Here is a 23194-nt window from a genome sequence, read left to right as displayed (position 1 = left end):
ATGTGCCTTTAAATGGTAATGAGCTTTGCTCGCCCCGCCCCTCTGTTCTGTGCGTACACCGTAACACAATAACACAATAACCATAACGTGTTGTTCATTATAAACGTGGGATTATGAATTATATTGAGAACGTCGTATATCAAAAACATGCCGTAATGTACCCTGAGTGTAAACCTCATCGTGAAGCTTCGAGACCCTTCGAAAACAAACTCAGCCACTGCGTCTTCAGTGGTTCGGATTTAGGAGCATCAACATGATGCTGTGTTCACTATTACACCCAAGAACAGAACACCACAATCGCTTAGACGCCATTCTACTCAGTGCTCCAGCGTATCAACAGTGACTACGTTTACATGCAACCAATAACCCGTTCAAAACCGGGATATTAGCAATAACCCGGTCGCGCACGGCCATGTAAACACCGGCAAAAACCTGAATATGCTCATATCTCGGTTTTTAAAAACCCTGGTCATGTAAACACGTATCGGCATATCCCCACCAAAAGGAACATGGATTTGTGTTCTGCGCATGTTCTATTCGCAAGGAATCTTGGTCTTTTGAGGAGAGACGGCGCATACAGAACCCCGCGTGCAGTATACCGGAAGTAAACAAGAAGAGGTGAACATGGCGAGACGCAGCACTGCAACACACTTTAGGAGCGAGGAGGAAAGAGCAAACAAAGGCGATCGCTATCTGCCCCGCACTATTCATTATCCGCGTGCTGCTGCTGCTGTTGTTGTCTTTGGATACAGGAAGAAGAATCGGAAATGATGCATATTGCGTCTTAAGGTTGTCCGTACGGCCAGACGCTAGCCGTGCGTCGCCGTTTACATCGGGATATTGCCAATTGATTACAAATTCCATGTATACAGGAGTAACTCTCTCTGCTCACGCATGTAAACGGGTTATTCCGAATGTTTCAGAAACCCAAATAGTGACCTTAACCCGACCATAACCCGAATATTGACAGCTTGTAAACGTAGTCAATGACGCGCGGACTGTGATTGACAGCTCGCTCACGAGCGAGGGCGGGATTGTGTTGAAACGCTGCTGTCAATCGCAAATCGTGGGAGGGGCGCCCGACCGTGTGACGTCACTTGGTCGAATGGCTTGATTTTAGAGATTGGAAAACATATAAGATCCACTGGATGGATTTTTATCATTTTATGATGGTTGTGTACAGGCACTGCCAACACACACTTCAGTACAATCAACTTGTAAAAGTGCATGTACCATTATATGACCCCTTTAACAATTAATCGCGATTAATCACATCCAAAAGTTTTTGTTTACGTAATATATGTGTGTGTACTATGTATAATTATTTTGTATATATAAATACATGTCTATATATATATATAAATATTAATATATATAAATAACACATTTTTCTTAAATATATACATGCATGTGTGTGTATTTATATACACAAAATTATTATACCCAGTACACACACATATATTATGTAAACACAATCTTTTATTTTGGATGCGATTAATCGTTGCACAGCTCTAATATATATAAATATAAATATATGAAAATATCATCACAGAAAGCGACTGAAGGTGTAATGTGTGTGTCCGTGCGTCAGGTTGTTGGATCTGTCCGGCGCGCTGCACTACGAGCATGTGGACATGGACAGTTGTTTACTGGAGGAGAGACCCAAGCGTGTGCTTCTACCTGACGACCTGGAGGCGGAGCCGACCTCTGACCCCTCCACACGACCCCTGACCCCCGCGGTGGAGCTGAGTGCACTCACACCCGGCAGCACCAGCGTGAGTCTCACACACACTCACTCTCACTCACACACACACGAACACTCACACTCACTCACTCACTCACTCACTCTCACACACACACACACACACACACACACACACTCTCACTCACTCACTCACTCACTCACACACACACACACACACACACACACTCTCACTCACTCACTCACTCAAACACACACGAACACACACACACTCACTCACTCACTCACTCTCTCTCTCACACACACACACACACACACACACACACACACACACATACAGACACACGAAGGGAATGTTTATAAATATTTAGTGCAGTGCAAATATATTTATATTCATACATCATCATCTGGATGCTGTTTATCTGCACGGTGAACTTCATAAAGGTCGTGTGAAAGCTCAGTTGTATTTCATTTTATTCAAGTAATGAAGGTGTTTTTTATTATTTTAGTACCAAAATATGTCTTAGCAACTCACTATGACAGGCATGTTGTGTGACATTCTTCAGATAGCGCTGAGTTTCTGTAAACACTGAACATCTGTAAGATTGTCGCGCCCTTATATGGGCGCCTGCAGAACTCTAGCATTCACACAAGCGTTTCACGGCATGTATTGTGAAAGTCTCTGTACAAACTGAACTTTAACTGAACTTCCCGTCCTCAGTGTGCGGCCCCGGACCCAACACACACCATCCCAGAATCCCACCAGTTCGGACTGTCCCGACATAGTCACATGATCATGGGCTTCAAGAATAAGACCGTCAGAACCAGGTAAACCAATCAACACGACCCGTTCGTAATCATATATTACACATCAATCTGCTGTCATAGACTCTCATAGCGCTTCACTGATCAGACAAACTGGGTATTAAACTCTCTTTAAACCAACATTCTGTGTTCAATATGACTCCATGTTGATATTATTATTAAAAAATAAAAGCAAAAATCACATGTTCATGAGCTCACGATGGAAGAGCATCTCAATAAACATTCAAATAAACAGAAATCAGAAAGCACAAAATAAACTTTTTATGACAAATTCAGTACAACAATAAAATAACCTTTACAGTCACATGATTCTGAGCAACAAAATAAGAAAAAAAGAAAAAACTGTTTTATATATATATATATATACTGTATATATATATACTGTATATATATATAAATATGTATATTATTATAATATTATAACTAACGGGTAAAATTTCCCCCACTACTGTATATTCACTTTAAACAGTCTTTTCACAGATTGTAACAGGTAATGATTTAACGCTTCACTGTGTGTGTGTGTGTGTGTGTGTGTGTGTGTGTGTGTGTGTGTGTGTGTGTGTTGTTGCAGTTTCGTGGTGAAGCTCTCCGTGCGGACGTTCGCTCACAGCGGCCTTCTGTTCTACATGGCTAACGCTAACCAGCAGGATTACGCGGTTCTGCAGCTTCAGGCGGGCCGTCTGCTTCTGTCATGTGACCTGGGCCGAGGACCCGCCAGTGCCACGATCCCTGCTGGCATCAGCGACGGCCTCTGGCACACCGTGAGTTAAACCACTTCCACCCTGACTAGCCGACAATTAAAGGGATAGTTCACCCAAAAATGAAAATTAGCCCATGATTTACTCTCCCTCAACTCATCTTCAGGTGTATATGACATTCTTCTGTTAGACGAACACAATCAGAGTTATATTAAAAAATATCTATCCATCATATATATAGATGCACTTTTATGATGGATAGATGCACTTTTATCATGAATCGATGCACTTTTATGATGGACAGATGCACTTTGACGGACTTAAAAAAATATACGGCCATTCACTGTCATTATAAAGCTTGGAAGAGTCAGGACATTTTTTAATATAACTGATTGTATTCGTCTGAAAGAAGAATGTCATATACACCTAGGATGAGTTGAGGGAGAGTAAATCATGGGATAATTTTCATTTTTGGGTGAACTATCCCTTTAAGAATCATACAGTCCTTGAATAACACTAATGTGTGTGTGTGTGTGTGTGTGTGTGTGTGTGTGTGTGTGTGTGTGTGTGTGTGTGTGTGGGTGTGCAGGTGAAGGCCGAGTTTAGTAAGAAGTCAGTGATGGTCAGTGTGGACGGCAGCGACTCCGACCGCATCTCCACTAAAGGACACACACTCGACGTCGAGGGGAAGTTGTACCTCGGAGGAATTCCTTCCACATACACAGCCAAGAGGATCGGAAACGTAACTGATGCTTTTCACTTCAAAACCAGTTTGAAATGTTTTTATATAAAGTCTTGATGTTGTTTTCAGGCTCTACTAGAGCAGGTTTTCCTGCTAGAATGTTGATTATTTTCCCCAGATTCTCCGTTGTTGCAGTAATGTTGCTGTTGGAGCTTTTTCATGATCAAACAGCAACATTACACACTAAAGAAAGATGAAGATGTCTTTACTATGAGTTAAAAGTGTAAAAAGCACAGGAATGTCCGTGTTAACCCGAGGTGTGTGTGTGTGGTTCTTCAGGTCACACACAGTCTGGCAGCTTGTCTTCAGGACGTGACTCTGAACGGTGTGCGTATGGACCTGAACGGGCCACTAGTGGCCGATGGGACGAGCTCCTGCTTTAGAGGCGCTCAGGACGGGACCTTCTTCAGCGGAGATGGATACGCAGCTTTCAGTGAGCAGAACCTCCTCTAGAACTCTTTCTCACACATCTCAGAGAACAGAACCTCCTCTAGAACTCTCACACACACACCGCAGAGAACAGAACCTCCTCTAGAACTCTCTCACACACACCTCAGAGAACAGAACCTCCTCTAGAACTCTCTGACACACGACTCAGAGAACAGAACCTCATCTAGAACTCTCTCACACACATCTCAGAGAACAGAACCTCATCTAGAACTCTCTCACACACGACTCAGAGAACAGAACCTCATCTAGAACTCTCTCACACACATCTCAGAGAACAGAACCTCATCTAGAACTCTCTCACACACGACTCAGAGAACAGAACCACATCTAGAACTCTCTCACACACGACTCAGAGAACAGAACCTCATCTAGAACTCTCTCACACACATCTCAGAGAACAGAACTTCATCTAGAACTCTCTCACACACGACTCAGAGAACAGAACCTCATCTAGAACTCTCTCACACACGACTCAGAGAACAGAACCTCATCTAGAACTCTCTCACACACGACTCAGAGAACAGAACCTCATCTAGAACTCTCTCACACAACTCAGAAAGCAGAACCTCATCTAGAACTCTTTCTCACACATCTCAGAGAACAGAACCTCATCTAGAACTCTCTCACACACGACTCAGAGAACAGAACCTCATCTAGAACTCTCTCACACACGACTCAGAGAACAGAACCTCATCTAGAACTCTCTCACACACATCTCAGAGAACAGAACTTCATCTAGAACTCTCTCACACACGACTCAGAGAACAGAACCTCATCTAGAACTCTCTCACACACGACTCAGAGAACAGAACCTCATCTAGAACTCTCTCACACACGACTCAGAGAACAGAACCTCATCTAGAACTCTCTCACACAACTCAGAAAGCAGAACCTCATCTAGAACTCTTTCTCACACATCTCAGAGAACAGAACTTCATCTAGAACTCTCTCACACACGACTCAGAGAACAGAACCTCATCTAGAACTCTCTCACACACGACTCAGAGAACAGAACCTCATCTAGAACTCTCTCACACAACTCAGAAAGCAGAACCTCATCTAGAACTCTTTCTCACACATCTCAGAGAACAGAACCTCATCTAGAACTCTCTCACACACGACTCAGAGAACAGAACCTCATCTAGAACTCTCTCACACAACTCAGAAAGCAGAACCTCCTCTAGAACTCTTTCTCACACACCTCAGAGAACAGAACCTTCTCTAGAGCTCTTTCACTCACATCTCAGAGAACAGAACCTCCTCTAGAACTCTTTCACACACATATCAGAAAACAGAACCTCATCTAGAACTCTCTCACACACATCTCAGAGAACAGAACCTCCTCTAGAACTCTCTCACACACATCTCAGAGAACAAAACCTCATCTAGAACTCTCTCACACACATCTCAGAGAACAGAACCTCCTCTAGAACTCTCTCACACACATCTCAGAGAACAGAACCTCATCTAGAACTCTCTCACACACATCTCAGAGAACAGAACCTCCTCTAGAACTCTCTCACACACACCTCAGAGAACAGAACCTCCTCTAGAACTCTCTCACACACACCGCAGAGAACAGAACCTCCTCTAGAACTCTCTCACACACAACTCAGAGAACAGAACCTCCTCTAGAACTCTCACACACACACCGCAGAGAACAGAACCTCCTCTAGAACTCTCTCACACACACCTCAGAGAACAGAATCTCCTCTAGAACTCTCTCACACACACCTCAAAGAACAGAACCTCCTCTAGAACTCTTTCTCACACATCTCAGAGAACAGAACCTCCTCTAGAACTCTCTCACACACACCTCAGAGAACAGAACCTCCTCTAGAACTCTCTCACACACACCTCAAAGAACAGAACCTCCTCTAGAACTCTTTCTCACACATCTCAGAGAACAGAACCTCCTCTAGAACTCTCTCACACACACCTCAGAGAACAGAACCTCCTCTAGAACTCTCTCACACACACCTCAAAGAACAGAACCTCCTCTAGAACTCTTTCTCACACATCTCAGAGAACAGAACCTCCTCTAGAACTCTCTCACACACACCTCAGAGAACAGAACCTCCTCTAGAACTCTCTCACACACACCTCAAAGAACAGAACCTTCTCTAGAGCTCTTTCACTCACATCTCAGAGAACAGAACCTCCTCTAGAACTCTTTCACACACATATCAGAAAACAGAACCTCATCTAGAACTCTCTCACACACATCTCAGAGAACAGAACCTCCTCTAGAACTCTCTCACACACATCTCAGAGAACAGAACCTCCTCTAGAACTCTCTCACACACATCTCAGAGAACAAAACCTCATCTAGAACTCTCTCACACACATCTCAGAGAACAGAACCTCCTCTAGAACTCTCTCACACACATCTCAGAGAACAGAACCTCATCTAGAACTCTCTCACACACATCCCAGAGAACAGAACCTCCTCTAGAACTCTCTCACACACACCTCAGAGAACAGAACCTCCTCTAGAACTCTCACACACACACCGCAGAGAACAGAACCTCCTCTAGAACTCTCTCACACACAACTCAGAGAACAGAACCTCCTCTAGAACTCTCACACACACACCGCAGAGAACAGAACCTCCTCTAGAACTCTCTCACACACACCTCAGAGAACAGAACCTCCTCTAGAACTCTCTCACACACACCTCAAAGAACAGAACCTCCTCTAGAACTCTTTCTCACACATCTCAGAGAACAGAACCTCCTCTAGAACTCTCTCACACACACCTCAGAGAACAGAACCTCCTCTAGAACTCTCTCACACACACCTCAAAGAACAGAACCTCCTCTAGAACTCTTTCTCACACATCTCAGAGAACAGAACCTCCTCTAGAACTCTCTCACACACACCTCAGAGAACAGAACCTCCTCTAGAACTCTCTCACACACACCTCAAAGAACAGAACCTCCTCTAGAACTCTTTCTCACACATCTCAGAGAACAGAACCTCCTCTAGAACTCTCTCACACACACACTGATGTTTCAGTGTGATATTGCATATATGGGCCGCTGTTCTCTATTTCATTTAAAGACAATATAAACAACGCATGCATAACTTGGAAGCCCATTTTCATCACATAAGAAAAAAAATCATGCTTCGGTAAATCATAATTATGGTATAATTAAAAAGTCAAAATTATTCCAAATTTGTGAGATGAAAACTCAAAATTATGATGTCATAATTTTTTACTTTTATGCCATAATATTATTTTATGTCATGATTTTGTCATTTGATCTATGATTGACTTTTTGTCATAATTTTGACTTTTTTGTCCTTTTTTCCTCAATTGACTTTTTGTCATAATTTCAACTTTGTCATAAATTCGTCTGTTTTGTGTGCTAATATTGTTGTGTAATGTCCTGATTGAGTGTGTCTGCTCCTGCAGTGAAGGAGGGCTATAACGTGGGCTCGGATGTGACGGTGAGTCTGGACTTCCGCTCCACGGCTCCCGACGGGATTCTTTTGGGAATCAGCAGCACGAAAGTGGACGCCATCGGCCTGGAGCTGCTCAACGGACAGGTCAGTACAGTTAGCCTTCAGTACGGTTAGCCTCCAGTATGGTTAGCCTTCAGTACGGTTAGCCTCCAGTATGGTTAGCCTCTAGTATGGTTAGCCTTCAGTATGGTTAGCCTTCAGAACGGTTAGCCTTCAGTATGGTTAGCCTTCAGAACGGTTAGCCTCCAGTACAGTTAGCCTCCAGTACGGTTAGCCTCCAGTGACCCGTGTTACGGTGCCCGTGACTGACGCTCGACCCGTCGCAGGTGGTGTTCAGTGTGAATAACGGCGCGGGCCGGATCTCGGTAAGCAGCAGGAGCAGCGTGAGCATGTGTGACGGGCGCTGGCGGACCCTGGTGGCCAACAAGCAGAAGCACAGCTTGAGTCTGACCGTCGACGGCATGACGGTGACCGTGGAGAACCCGTACTCATCCTCCACATCGGCCGAGACCAAAAACCCCATCTATGTGGGCGGACATCCAGGTACTGACTTCAGCATCGGCCCGTTTCTACGGGAACGGTGTAATGTCACTGACTTTTTGTCATAATTATTCTTTTTTGTCAATTTTCTTGACATAATTATGACTTAGTATGTCATGATTTTGACTATTTGTCATCATTTAAAATTTTTGTTATAATTGTAATTTTTTGTAATAATTATGACTTTCTATAATTATAATAATGTGTCGTAATTTTGAATTTTTGTCATGAATCATGATCTTGACTTTTTATCTATAATTATGACTTAGTATGTCATGATTTTTAGTTGTTGAGGTTGACGGTTTGTGTGTGTGTGTGTGTGTCACAGCTGAGGTGAAGCAGAACTGTCTTCGCACCAGAGAGTCGTTCCGCGGTTGCATGAAGAACCTGCGCGTCTTCAAGGGTCACGTGACTGACGTCCTGGACTTCAGCGCCGCGTTCACACACACACATGTGTTTCCTCATTCCTGCCCTGCATAAAACCATAATTCATCATGTTCTGAGAATAATCATAGATTTACCCAAAACTTTGACTCTTAAGTAACACTTTACAATAAGGTCTCATTTGCTAACATTGCTTTTATTTTTGAATAGTAAAATTAGTGAAAATCAAATTGTTAATTTTTATGTTAGTTCACAGTGCATCCATTTGATTTTAAAAATGTTTAACATTTAAGAGTTTTACATTGTTCATGTTAACTGAAACCTTATTGTGACGGTTTACCAGATTTGAAACTAGTTAATAAAACGCAACTTGTTTTTTAGTCGAGCGTGTCGCTTGTGTTACTGATGATGAAACCAACATTCCTTCACTATCTGGAACATTCCAGAACGCTGATACTGACACAGATTCAAACAAAGAGCTTTAGAGACACAAACTTGTTCAGATGAGTGATCTTATGCAACAATGACACAACGATGAGGTTTCATGTGTTTTAATTGGATTAGTTTCATAATGACTTGTAGTTTCACCCAAATATTACAGCAACTTCAATACATATTTAACATCATGATATGAAATCTATGATATGGTTACATCTTCTTGAGAACAAAGATGATGATATTTTTGGCAGACACTGTGAACTAAATCATCAGGGGTCAAAGGTCATCTGAATGATCTTTGTTTCTGTAGTTCATCATCTTTTACTGTTTCAGTTTTTCACTAATTTTCAGTTTTTTAACACAGTAACACCATGTTTTCTGGGCTTTTACTACAGTGACACCATGTTTTCCCGACTTTTTTGAATATTTCTGAATATCACGCGATCACATGGTTAGATGTGCAGATGCTCGTCGTCCACAGCAGGTCCTGATGGATAAACTTGTTCAGATGAGTGATCTTAATGCAACAATGACACACTGATGAGGTTTCATGTGTTTTAATTGGATTAGTTTCATAATGACCTGTAGTTTCACCCAAATATTACAGCAACTTCATTCCATATTTAACATCATGATATGAAATCTATGATATGGCTACATCTTCTTCATAATACTCACTGTGACTTCATGTTTGGCCGGCGTATTAATAATAATGTGGTTTTGATGAAATGAGGCTACAGAAAATATTCCCATGGCTTTGCTGTAAAACGGTCACTATGATAAAACACAAGCAAACGCATTCGTCATGAGCTTCCACAACTCAAATGAGAAAAATAAAGGATTCCATGCACAAATTCAGTTGGCAACGTCAACAACGTGTTACTACAAAAAATCAAATAAAAAAAATCCAATCAACAAGTGCACATTTCAGTACATCATACATAAAAAACAGCTTTAAGATGAAAAAACAAACATATTCAGAGCATCAAAAGTATTACTGGCAGGCACTGAAGTAAATCATCAGGGGTCAAAGGTCATCTGTCCTCTGAATGATCTTCTTTGTTTCGTATGTTCATCAACTTTTAATGTTTCAGTTTTCACTCGAGTCCTTCATCAGTCCGGGTAGTGTTTGATGACATTGGCATTAATATTCATCTGGTGTAATTTGAGGTCATATTTACCCTTGCAGCTCATATTTCAGACCAAAATCAAAAGGCAAAATGTCAATGACATTATTTCAACATTCAAACACAAATTCACATTACTGTAAAATTATTGTAATACATCAGGGCATGTTGTTTTTGATTAATGATCATTCGTATTATTGTAACAGTAATGCATTAATTAAAGGCACTACATCAACTATTAATTAGTGCTGTGAAACCATTAATCGCATCCAAAATAAACGTTATATATATGTGTGTGTACTGTATAATTATTTAGTGTATATATAATTACACACACATGCATGTATATATTTAAGGAAAATGTTTATTTTTATTTATATTGTTATTTATATATAAAATACTTATATATAATATAAATTATATCTAAATATATATGTACAGGAAATTATTTCTTAAATATATACATGCATGTGTGTGTATTTATATGTATAAAATAATTATAAACAGTACACACACTTATATTATGTAAACAAACGTTTATTTTGGATGAGATTAATCGTTGCCCAGCTCTAATATTAATGTAAACATTTTCCCCCATTTTAGTAATTCATCAACAATGAGAATTTGATATAAAATGTGTTTGCTGTTGGATTCTGGGGTGAATACGAGCCGCTCGCAGGGTTCAGTTCACATGGCTTCATCACAAACATGCAGCTTATAGAAACAATACAAAATAATTATCATACAGCAGGATAAATTAGTGGTATAAATATTTTATGTACATGCTCTTTTTTACACTGGCTAGCGGTAAGAAGTGATGAAACATGCTTCTGTCCGGGACGGTCACACAGTTTTGGCACCAGGCAAACTCAATGACCAGCATTGAACCACACCACAGAGGTCAACCTCAGGGTTTGACCTCTGACCTCCGCTGCACCTCTGCAGAAAACTGTTCTCAGGTCAGCGTGACTTTAACACCCATTCGCAGTGAGGATTAGCGTGGTAAACATCCAGTAAATGTGCGTCTGGATCCAGGCAGCGCTCGCCTAGAGAGAACCAACCGTTCTTCAGATTAATGCTTCACTTATTCACTCACATTATATTATTACTGATAATATATCATATAATAACTAGGGATGTAACGATACCCTCATGTCACGATTCGATACATATCACGATACAATATTATTGCTATACTCTCAAGACATATGATAAATGGTAAACAACAAACTCACCGATGTTTCCTCCCACCTCGAACAGACACTGTCTCTGTCGTCGACTACCGCTCCGCGACCCGCGCCTGCAATCGACAGTGATTGGTTAACACCATCGGTTGGTTGGGTCATGTGACCTGTGTGTGTACTGACGTGGTTCACTAACCCGTTCTCGATGTCGAAGCGTGCCGTGATGTCTCTGGCCTTCATCTCGCAGCTCAACTGAATCGCCATTGAAACCTTAGCGTGAAGCGGCGCGTGAACTCTGATGACTCCGTCACGAAGATCAGTGACCTGAGGAACACACACACAGACTTTATTATGTTATTATTACAAGTAGGGGTGTCATAATATATCCCAATACAAAAATGCAACAATATGTATCATGGATAGATAAAAATGACTGTGTGATAAAGAAGTTTTCAGAGTTTTAGTGTCAGAACTACATTAAACTACTATGTATAATGTTCAAAATAATCTATAATGCAACGGGGGATTATTTGTGTAAAAAGTGGCCTACATTATTATAAATATATCTAGTCAGTGACAGAGATCAAGCATATTCATCTACAATAATTCAGTATTTTCAGCTTCAGAATCATTATTGTTATTCTGGTGTCTCTATTGTCCTGTGCTTTGGGTTTCAACACCAAGTCCAAGACTATTCATTTACACACACAATGTAAAATCAAATTTAGCATTTTAATCAAAAGTAATTTTTTTGTTAATCTTTTATCAGGAGTATTGCAATGTTTGTTAACAATCAGTGCAAGTTACATGTTTTTCGCCAGTAGGTGGCGCCAAATGACGTGAGTGAATCAGTCCATTCAGCTAATTCGTTCAAAAACTCTTGATTAATTTAGGAACTAAACCAGGTTGAAATTATTTTAATAATAATTTTATTGTTACTTATTTGTATATATTTTTTAATCATTATTATTTTTGAACATCACCTTTTAAGGCTCAACTGTCGAGCAACGCGTCACCGAGAAATTTACGCGCCAATTTCGATCAGCGCTGACTGACTGACGGCCGTCACGTGAAATCACCGCTAAAAGGATGTTCCTCTGAGTCATGATGCACTATTTCACGACTTTATGGCTGGACCTGGAGAATAAAAGCTCTAACAGACGAAGGTAATCGCACACGCTTAGTTTATCTCTCTCTTTCTCTCACTGCAGTGCTGTAACTAGCCCACCACGCCGTCGTTGCTAGTTCTGAATGACTTTACGTAACGGAGAAAAGTGAATTAGTAACGGATCTGTTTACTATCAACGGCACATTTGAATCTGTGGCGGGTGATGTACTAATATGAACAGACTCATATCCGCTGATGTAAGTGATGTTTGAGGCGATCAAGTTGAAATATGTAACATAACGATGTGATATAAGTAAACGCCTTATAGATGCCACATTCGGTCGCTCCGGATACGTTAGCGCGTCCGCCATCTTGGGTTTGTCAATATTTCAGACGCTGTACAAATCATAAAATCGGGTTCTGCATAAACGGCCACATCATAATATTAGGATACACTAGAAATTCTCCAATGTTTTCAACAGCACCAATGAACTCAAATATGTACTTGAACGCAAACCTTTATAGATGAAAACTTTTTAAATAGGCTATGATTAATCGATTTAACAGCACTAACTTTGTGTTCTGAATTTATATTATGGTTAATTAATCGTTTTTATTCATTTTATTTAAATTTTAGTATATTTTAGTGCTTAAAGTGAAAATAAATGTTTTCAAAATATTTATTAGTTCAGTTAAATTAACTTTAAGTTTCAGTTAACATATGAATGTTTTTTTTTTTTTTTTTTTTTTTTTTTTATGGTTTTGGTTATAGCTATAATAACCCTGGTTCACGACACTTATCCAAATGAGGAATGAAGGTTCAGTCCCATGAGCACTCACTTCGCTGCGGTCTCGGTCCTTCTCCACGTTCCATCTCCTCAATAGCCTGCGTTTGGTTTTCTCTGAGGTCGGTGTTTTCTTGCCCATGGCGGCTTCGTTCATTTTTCTGACGTGGGAGATCAGGAAACACGGGACCTGCGGATACAAATATCAGACGTCAGCGACTCAAAGACATATTAATGAGCCCAGCTAATTTTCGAATATCAAGCGAAAACATGGTTAATGTAGCTTTTCAGATGCTCCCCGTCCACAGCATGTCCTGATGGCTAATGTTTTTGGGATTTTACTACAGTAACACCATGTTTTCTGGACATTTACCACAGCAACACCATGTTTTCCAGGCTTTTACCACAATAACACCATATTTTTTGGACTTTTACTACAGTAACGCCATATTTTCCAGGCTTTTACTACAGTGACATCATATTTTCCGGGCTTTTACTACAGTGACATTATATTTTCCGGACTTTTACTACAGTGACACCATGTTTTCTGGACATTTACCACAGCAACACCATGTTTTCCAGGCTTTTACCACAATAACACCATATTTTCTGGACTTTTACTACAGTAACGTCATATTTTCCGGGCTTTTACTACAGTGACACCATATTTTCTGGGCTTTTACTACAGTAACACCATGTTTTCTGGACATTTACCACAGCAACACCATGCTTTCCAGGCTTTTACCACAGTAACACCATATTTTCTGGACATTTACTACAGCAGCACCATGTTTTTTGAACTTTTTCTACAGTAACACCATGTTTTCTGGACATTTACCACAGCAACACCATGTTTTCCAGGCTTTTACCACAATAACACCATATTTTCTGGACTTTTACTACAATAACACCATGTTTTCTGCGTTTTCCACACTTTTTTGAATATTTCTGGATATGAAGCGATCTCGTGGCTCATGTAGCTGCAGATGCTCACCGTCCACAGCAGGTCCTGATAGGTAATGAGGAGACGCACGAGTTGGGCGGCAGCAACGGCGACCTGCATCTCCTCCTGTTTGGCGTTCTTCCCGCGGAAAGTGAAGAGGTTTGGCGCTACGATCATGGAGACGTTCCACAGACTCATGCGGTTCGTCGCCTCGTACGCCACCACCTTTCTCAGGAACTCCAGAAAAGCCTGAGAGCAAACACAGCAAACATCATCAGGTTTATATTACTAGAGAATTCTAACTAACTCCAAACAGGAATTTTCTCTGGAAACATGCATAAATTTGACTCCTGCTGCATTGAAGCTTCATTCCCTGCGAGTCGAACCCGTGACCTCTGCTGACGTCGACTGCATCTGTTTTCAGCAGACTTCAGCAGGAACAGAATCTCCACATGAGAATATGGGCACCAAACATGACGTCAAACAAGCCTGATTCTCTCTCACGTCTCTGTGTGTGTGTGCGTGTGTGTGTGCGTGTGTGTGTCATCACAGATTCATGCTGCTCGTCCGACCGGTTCATCAACTTCCCCTGAGAACATGTTCATTTAAACACTCACTCAGTTCTCTAAATAGGGACATTCCATAGACTCGTACTGTTTTATTTACACTAAACCACAGAACGCTTATTTAAAATGTATTTTTATACTATCTTAACTTCTATAGATCTGGTTTTTATAAATTCCAGGTTTTGTCAGATTTAGCTCATGTCTGGGGAGAAATCTGACCTTAAAGAAGCAGTTCTTAAGCTTTAAAATAAGATGAAAATGAAGACGGAAGCTGAAATCATATTTCTCCTTTTAACAGCCATTTTTTTGTATTTTACACTTGGTTCTCCTGATCCTGGATATAATGTTCTGTGAACAAATTCATATACATTTCAAGCTCCATAACAGGTTTTTGGCTATTGTGAGAAAAACTAATTCTAAAAACCACAAACTATAATTTATCATTGGAAATAAAACTGAGCAAGTGTTATTTGATTTTAGTATCAATGAGATACTATTATATATGTTTTTTAGATTTTAAATTAGTTTTTTATATTTAATTTTTCTGTTTTCATTTTAGTAAAAAGAAAAAAAAAGAATTAGTTGTTTTTATTAGTTATTGTTTTTTGTGCATATTGTTTTTAATCATTTATATTTCAATTTTAGTAATTTTAATATATCAAGTTAAACTAAATGAAAATGGGTTCCTTTGGCAACTGTTATTTTTTATTTTATTATCATTATTTTATTTCAGTTAACATTATATTTCAAGTAACGGAAATGTTTTTTATGGTTTTAGTTAACTACAATAATGATTTAATTATTTATAATTATATTATTAAATTATTTAAAATTACCGCCAGTCATAGTTTTTGTAAATAAACGGTTTGAAAATGTCATTATAGCAGAAGTATCATAAATACATTGAGGGTCTTTTATTGTCTTTGAAAATGAGTGGTTTTGGAGTCAAAAAGCCTTAAATGATAGTTATTTAGTAGTGGTGTCACAATATATCACAATACAAAAATTCAACAATATGTATTGTGGATAGTTCACCCAAAATAAAAATTACTGTGAGAATTCCAGAAAAAAATCATGTTTTCAGAGTTTTAGTCTCAGAACTACATTAAACTACTATATATAATGTTGGATATAATGTATAATAATGCAATGTGGGAATATTTATGGCTCCTAATAATGACAAATATCTGATGTTCCCAGTAAAAAGTGTCCTACATTATTTTAAATATATCTAGTCAGTGACAGAGATCAAGCATATTCATCTACAATAATTCAGTTTTTTCAGCTCCAGAATCATGAATATTGTTATTCTGGTGTCTCTATTGTCCTGTGCTTTGGGTTTCAGCACCAGGTCCAAGACTATTCATTTACACAATACACACACAATGTAATATCAAATTTAGCATTTTAATCAACATAAAAAATGTTGTTTACCATTTATCATATGTCTTGGAGTATAGCAATAATATGGTATTGTGAGTTCAGTATCGGGATATGTATTGAATCGTGACATGAGGGGATCGTTACACTCGTATTATTGAGTTGATGATCCTCATAAACAGTGTGTGGAGATGAACAGACCTTCAGCGTGTCTCTGTTGGCTTCGGGAAGCAGCATGATGAGGAGATGAAGAGCCTGAAACTGGTGTTTGGCTGAGGAGATACCTGACACACGGATGGAGAGAGAGAGAGAGATGAGTGACGTGACTCAGAACAGACAGTAGCCGCGTTTCCTTTACCCTTCAAATTACGCAAATTTTAATTGCGAATTGAAAATGCGCTCAATGGAAAAATTTCGCAAAAACTCCCATATATCGCTAAAAAAGTTTTTACACGTTTTTACGCGGTGTTCAGGCAGTTCGAAAAAGGAATATTTCTCAAAACTGCAATGGAAACGAATATGGCCAAAGAAAAATTTATCATTCTTTAAAGAAGGCGCGGTGTGTTTGGACAGAAGACGAGAGAGTTCTTTATTAAACTCAGAAAAGACAAAAGTATTACAGGAATAGCTACTGGATTCTAAACAACAAAGAAATGCCACAATCAAGAGCTTGAAGCAGATATTAATGCTATCAATTATTTATGCTAATCATTCATGCCTGGAAAACACGCCTACGTCTCCTTCGGTTAAAAGTAAAACTGTGGTGGCTGCTGGGATATATGTAAATCTACCAACATCCGTTGCTATAATTGTTGGAATGACTTATCAAGAATAGAAAAAATTACGTTTTAGTCGCATAACATCGGTTAGTGGAAACATGGTCATAGAAAATGTCGCAAAAGTTTGGCGCAAATCTGTATTGGAAACGTGGCTACTGGTGGACTCGTGTGTGTGTGTGTGTTCAGACTCACTCTGAGCCGCTGTGAACGCTGGCAGATGCTGTTGGGTTAGTAAAGGATACGGCAGCTCGCGGATAAACATCTTCAACAAACCCGCCGCGTCGTTCTGACGCACCTGATCCCAGTCGAAGCGATCCTCGTAGAACTTCAGCTCCAGCTCCTGACGCAGGTGCTGTGGACGACAAACACAAAAATGTTTAAGGCCAGACAAGAAATTTGGTAAAGTCAATTTGTAAAGAAGGACAAAAAAAGGATGCCTGCTTACATATATATTCAAACGCTATAGACTAAACACATAGGGCCCTATTTTAACAATCTGAAATGCAAGTATCAAGCGCAAAACGCAAGTAACTTTGTGGGCGGATCTCGGGCGCTGTTGCTATTATACCGGCGGGATAAATGACTCTCCGACGCAAATCTAAAATGTGTTGGTCTGAAGTCGCTTCATTACTCATAGGTGTGGTTTGGGCGTAACGTGAAATAAACCAATCAGAGCGTCATCTCACATTCCCTTTAAGAGCAGGCGTGCTTGTTCCATGGCGGATTGCTATTATAACGGCGGATTTGCCAGGAGTGGTTCACCGCCGAGGAGACCGACGTTCTCGTCAGGGCCGTAAAACACAGAGAAGTGACATTGGGGATGGAGAAACACACCCAGATTAGCTTCGGTTAAACAGGCGTATGATCATTTGGGTAAATGTGTAAGCTAGATTTATGCTTTTATAATAAATTGTCTATCTATCTATCGTAATAATGTACGATTTGCAAACTGAAAACGGCTGCTTCTGTGTAGATGAGAGAATCAAAATGTATGTGCGTTGATTATGGCCAAGCATGCGCCCTTAAAATAGCATCTGAATAACATGCGCAACGCGCCACTGACTTTAAACTATTTTTTCCTGGTCAGTGGCGCAATTGTTTTCTAAACCTGCAAAATAGCATGAAGGAACGTTTGTGCCGGAACACGCCTCCTCTTTGAGCTGAACCGCCCAGGGAGCGCAAGTGTATTACCTAGTTTAGCGACGTGCTTCTGTGGGGGGAAAGTCTTCTGGACCAAACACTGTTGTGCGAATAAGCGGCCAGAACACATTAAGGGATTTCTATGTCTATTTCTAAGCGCCCCCTAAGTTAATAACTAATGATCTTTGCAACGGAAGTGAATCAATCAAAACTAACTTTATCTGGACAATAACTTTATTCTAGATCTGCTGTAAAGCCTAAACAATCTCTGATACTGTAATTTCCTATTATCACTGTAAAGCTGCTGTGAAACTCTATATTGTTAAAGCGCTGTATAAATGAAGGAGACTTGACTTGACACGACACCAGCAGGAGTTACTCGTGGCTAAATTCATCAGTTGATGAACCGGTCAAATAACACTGAATTAAAATGTAATTAAAGCTGGAATCAGTGGGAGAAATCCAGGTCAGATGCTTTACGGATGTTTTACTGAGCAAAACAACACAAATACTGGACCAGGCCGTGTTCCTCTGGAGTGATGATGGATTATTTACCTTCACTCTGGATGCTGATCCCGGGACCCTGAGGATTCCCTCCGTCTGTAACCCCGTCTGCTCCAGTTTAGACAACAACTGAAAACAGAAACATAATCATTATTACATGAGACACACAAACTGGGTATTAACATGGCTTTCTGGACATTTACTAAAAGAAACACCATGTTTTCCGGGCTTTTCCTACAGTAACACCATGTTTTCCGGGCTTTTACTACAGCAACACCATGTTTTCCGGGCTTTTACTACAGTAATACCATATTTTCCAGGCTTTTACTACAGTAATACCATATTTTCCAGGCTTTTACTACAGTAATACCATATTTTCCGGGCTTTTACTACAGTAATACCATATTTTCCGGGCTTTTACTACAGTAACACCATGTTTTCCAGGCTTTTACTACAGTAATACCATATTTTCCAGGACTTTTCCTACAGAAACGCCATGTTTTCCGGGCTTTTTCTACAGTAACACCATGTTTTCCAGGCTTTTACTACAGAAACGCCATGTTTTCCGGGCTTTTACTATAGTAACACCATGTTTTTCAGGCTTTTACTACAGGAACACCATGTTTTCTGGACATTCACCATGGTAACGCCATGTCTTCCACAATAACGCCATGTTTTGTAGGCATCTACTATGGTAACATCATAGGTTTTGTACATGTACCATGGTAACAACAGCACAGTCTTGTTTGAGTAGCATATCTGTGTGCTGTTGTTTTCTGACAGGAGATGATTGAGATTCCAGCTCATTCAGACACACAGAGAGTGTTTATCAGTGACTGATAAGAGATCAGGACTCATCAGCTGTCAACGCTGCATTTCTGCTTCTCTACATACTGACAGTGTTGCACTATGGGAAGAATCTCCTAGCGAACAGAGTCACTCCTGACCGTTTATTAAAGCGTCTATTTTAATCCTGTTTCTAAGTGTTCCCTCAGTAAATCCCTCAAGCGCCTGAAGGGGTGAAACAGTGAAACAATAAACGGCCTCCCTCATTCCACTTAAACACAGAAACATCGAGGTCAAGACAGCCGTGTAAAGCAAACCAGAGCACTTCTGGCCACCGCCTTTGTTTTTTGGAAAAGCGAGAGGAGCGTGGGCCGCCAGGTCAGGATAATGTGAGATAGCGAGAAGTGCTGACTAGGAACTTTCCGGAAAAGCCTGCGCTCACAATCTTGATCACAACATTCCAGTGTTTCAACCTCGTTTCTAACAACCGAAGAGGGAAAGAAGAGCCACGTACCTTCCTGAAAACCAGAGGAACTCTGGAGCCGGGATATTTCTTCTGGTCGTTTTCCAACAGCGTAGCGAGAGGAACGCCGAATATCCCGCTGTCTGTGGGAAACAAACGACAGTGTTATTAGTAGCGCTGCCCTCGGGTAAAGATGTTTCTAGTCGACTAGTAGTCTTTCATTTAAGCCATTAGTCGACTAATCGCGCGTTTATATTAATAAGTCAAAAATCATAATAACGCGTCTTTAATTATATATATATATATATATATATATATATATATATATATATAATATATAATATACGTATGCCCTAATCAGCGCACAAATTCAAAAACATAAAGCCACAGCGCACCGGCAAACATAATGATTATGAATAACAGAATGAGACTGTCTAAACATTTTAATAATTTATTGGTGATGTTTTCTGTGTTTTCGTCTGCAGAGATTAAGTCGATGATGCTGACTCGTCATATATGCACGTTTCATACGGATTACATAATCTGAGAATATTTATCTTCCATTGGAATCTGTTCATTCAAATGTAGACATGTCAAGCTTTCCATAGATGTATTTCTCATGTCTGTGAGGCGAGTATACGCCGAGTTTCTGTTCATTTATGTGACGCGCTCAAGTTCAAGACCGAGTCGACAGAAAGCACCATTATTTTACAAAAACACAAAGTTTGCAGATGCAGTTTTATGACGGACAGATGCACTTTTATGACGGACAGATGCACTTTTATGATGGACAGATGCACTTTTATGATGGACTGATGCACTTTTATGATGGACTGATGCACTTTTATGATGGATAGATGCACTTTTATGATGGATAGATGCACTTTTATGATAGATAGATGTACTTTTATGATGGATAGATGGACTTTTATCATGGATAGATGCACTTTTATGATGGATAGATCGCACTTTTATCATGGATAGATGGACTTTTATCATGGATAGATGCATTTTTATGATGGATAGATGCACTTTTATGATGGATAGATGGACTTTTATCATGGATAGATGCACTTTTATGATGGATAGATGCAGTTTTATGATGGATAGATGGACTTTTATGATGGACAGATGCACTTTTACGATGGATAGATGCACTTTTATGATGGATAGATGGACTTTTATCATGGATAGATGCATTTTTATGATGGATAGATGCACTTTTATGATGGATAGATGGACTTTTATCATGGATAGATGCACTTTTATGATGGATAAATGGACTTTTATGATGGACAGATGCACTTTTATGATGGATAGATGCACTTTTATCATGGATAGATGGACTTTTATCATGGATAGATGCATTTTTATGATGGATAGATGCACTTTTATGATGGATAGATGGACTTTTATCATGGATAGATGCACTTTTATGATGGATAAATGGACTTTTATGATGGACAGATGCACTTTTATGATGGATAGATGCAGTTTTATGATGGATAGATGGACTTTTATGATGGACAGATGCACTTTTATGATGGATAGATGCACTTATGATGGACTTCAGAACAGAAACAGCCATTCACTGCCATTATAAAGCTTGGAAGAGTCAGGACATTTTTTTTAATATAACTCCAATTGTATCCGTCTGAAAGAAGAATGTCATATACACCTAGGATGAGTTGAGGGAGAGTAAATCATGGGGTAATTTTCATTTTTGGGTGAACTATCCTAGTCAGTTTCACGTGGTTTCTGAGTCTGGGTGATTGAGACGCACCTCGAGCTTTGCTGCGCTCCACACGGTTCCTCTTCATCTCGATGCCCATGATGTCGTAGAATGTGGTCAGTTCGATCAGAGAGATGTAGCCGATCTTCCTGATGTCCTCCGACGACAGATCGTTCACTCGCGTCACACCCTGTCTGGGCCTCACTGTCTGAAAACCCTGAAGAACACACACCACAAACCTCATTACACCACAGCATCTGATCTGACCTCACCATCCAAAATGCTTTCAGTAAATGCTGCGTTTTTGTTTCAAGCAACAGAAGGGTAAACACTTCCGGTAAATGCGCATTTCTTTCCCATTTTCTTTCCTGTGATGACATGGTTAGGGTTTAGTTTGTTTTATTTGGAGCTGATATGCACATGTTTGGGCTCAGTAAGAAATTAATACTTTTATTCAGGAAGGGCGCATTAAAATTGGTCAAAAGTGACAGTAAAGACATTCATAACATTGTTCTTTTACTTTCTATTCATCAAAGAATCCTGAAAAATAAAATGTATCACGGTTTCCACAAACATATGAACTGTTTCAAACACTGATAATAATCATAAATGTTTCTTGAGCATCAAATCATCATATTAGAGTGATTTCTGAAGGATCATGTGACACTGAAGACTGGAGTAATGCTGAAAATTCAGCTTTGATCACAGGAGTAATAAATTACTAATTATTATAGATTCAAATAAACAGCTGTTTCAAATTGTAATAATATTTCACATTTTTACTGTATTTTGATGAAAAAAATCCCCTAAAAACACAAAATATATAATAAAAAAAACATTATCAAACTAAAATAAACTACATTCATTTCATTGACAGAAAAAAAAGTCGATCATTTTTTGACTCCTCTTTCCTACAGTCTAGTGTAAGATCAGGATCATCTCACGTTGTTTTTAAATGTGCTGTATAAATAAACTAAACTATCTTATACACACCGGTAAATCCTTGTCGTCTTTATGGGTCCTCCTGCAGTCGTGGCATTCGCGGCCCTTCCGGTGAGCTCGAGCTGCTTCTGAATACGGGACGTCGAACGATAACACGATGGGCTCTGACCCGCCGCTCGAGCTCTTACTGTCCGGCGGAGTGAAGGCCGAACACGCCGGAGGAACTGGACACACAAAACATGGATTATTACTAAACCAAACAACATTAAGCCTCACTAAAACCTCATTTAATCACCAATGCTCATATTCCATGAGCTCTTAGCTAAAGCAAAACCAGAAGCACAGGCACTAAAATAATAACTCTAGCTTCTATTTCTCATCATGTACTGTAAATATTATGTGATGTTCCTCATTTGTTAATCACTTTGGATAAAAGCATCTGCTAAATGAATACATTTAATACAGTCAAACCAAAATATAATCAGACACCTTCAACATTTCTCACATT

The 23194-nt window shown here is 39.8% G+C and overlaps 2 protein-coding genes across 3 annotated transcripts in view; one reads left to right on the top strand and one right to left on the bottom strand.

Moving 5' to 3' along the window:
* lama1 (laminin, alpha 1) overlaps positions 1-9188 on the top strand; it is a 64199-nt gene extending 55011 nt beyond the window's left edge. Inside the window, exons 56-63 of the mRNA XM_081352810.1 lie at positions 1592-1775; positions 2424-2530; positions 3099-3288; positions 3815-3967; positions 4247-4400; positions 7836-7969; positions 8212-8428; positions 8754-9188. Of these exons, the coding sequence (XP_081208936.1) occupies positions 1592-1775; positions 2424-2530; positions 3099-3288; positions 3815-3967; positions 4247-4400; positions 7836-7969; positions 8212-8428; positions 8754-8905 (1291 nt within the window). The 3' untranslated portion in view covers positions 8906-9188. The remainder of the gene's footprint in view (positions 1-1591; positions 1776-2423; positions 2531-3098; positions 3289-3814; positions 3968-4246; positions 4401-7835; positions 7970-8211; positions 8429-8753) is intronic.
* A 1676-nt stretch (positions 9189-10864) lies between these two features.
* The window catches only part of arhgap28 (Rho GTPase activating protein 28), a 31374-nt gene continuing 19044 nt past the window's right edge, over positions 10865-23194 (bottom strand). Inside the window, exons 5-15 of one of the 2 annotated variants that reach the window (XM_081352539.1) lie at positions 22738-22910; positions 21796-21961; positions 20064-20155; positions 18815-18892; positions 17312-17471; positions 16542-16624; positions 14446-14643; positions 13507-13641; positions 11755-11882; positions 11610-11674; positions 10865-11420 (exon numbers count right to left, since the gene is read on the bottom strand). In XM_081352539.1, coding sequence (XP_081208665.1) covers positions 11335-11420; positions 11610-11674; positions 11755-11882; positions 13507-13641; positions 14446-14643; positions 16542-16624; positions 17312-17471; positions 18815-18892; positions 20064-20155; positions 21796-21961; positions 22738-22910 — 1364 coding nt within the window. In that variant the 3' untranslated portion in view covers positions 10865-11334. The remainder of the gene's footprint in view (positions 11421-11609; positions 11675-11754; positions 11883-13506; positions 13642-14445; positions 14644-16541; positions 16625-17311; positions 17472-18814; positions 18893-20063; positions 20156-21795; positions 21962-22737; positions 22911-23194) is intronic. The other variant, XM_081352538.1, reaches the window with a different exon arrangement.

This window comes from Scardinius erythrophthalmus (genome assembly GCF_964197995.2).
Source record: "Scardinius erythrophthalmus genome assembly, chromosome: 22".
Lineage (NCBI taxonomy): Eukaryota > Metazoa > Chordata > Actinopteri > Cypriniformes > Leuciscidae > Scardinius > Scardinius erythrophthalmus.
Note: the sequence above shows the minus strand (reverse complement) of the source record. Positions and strands in the feature narration are given on the sequence as shown.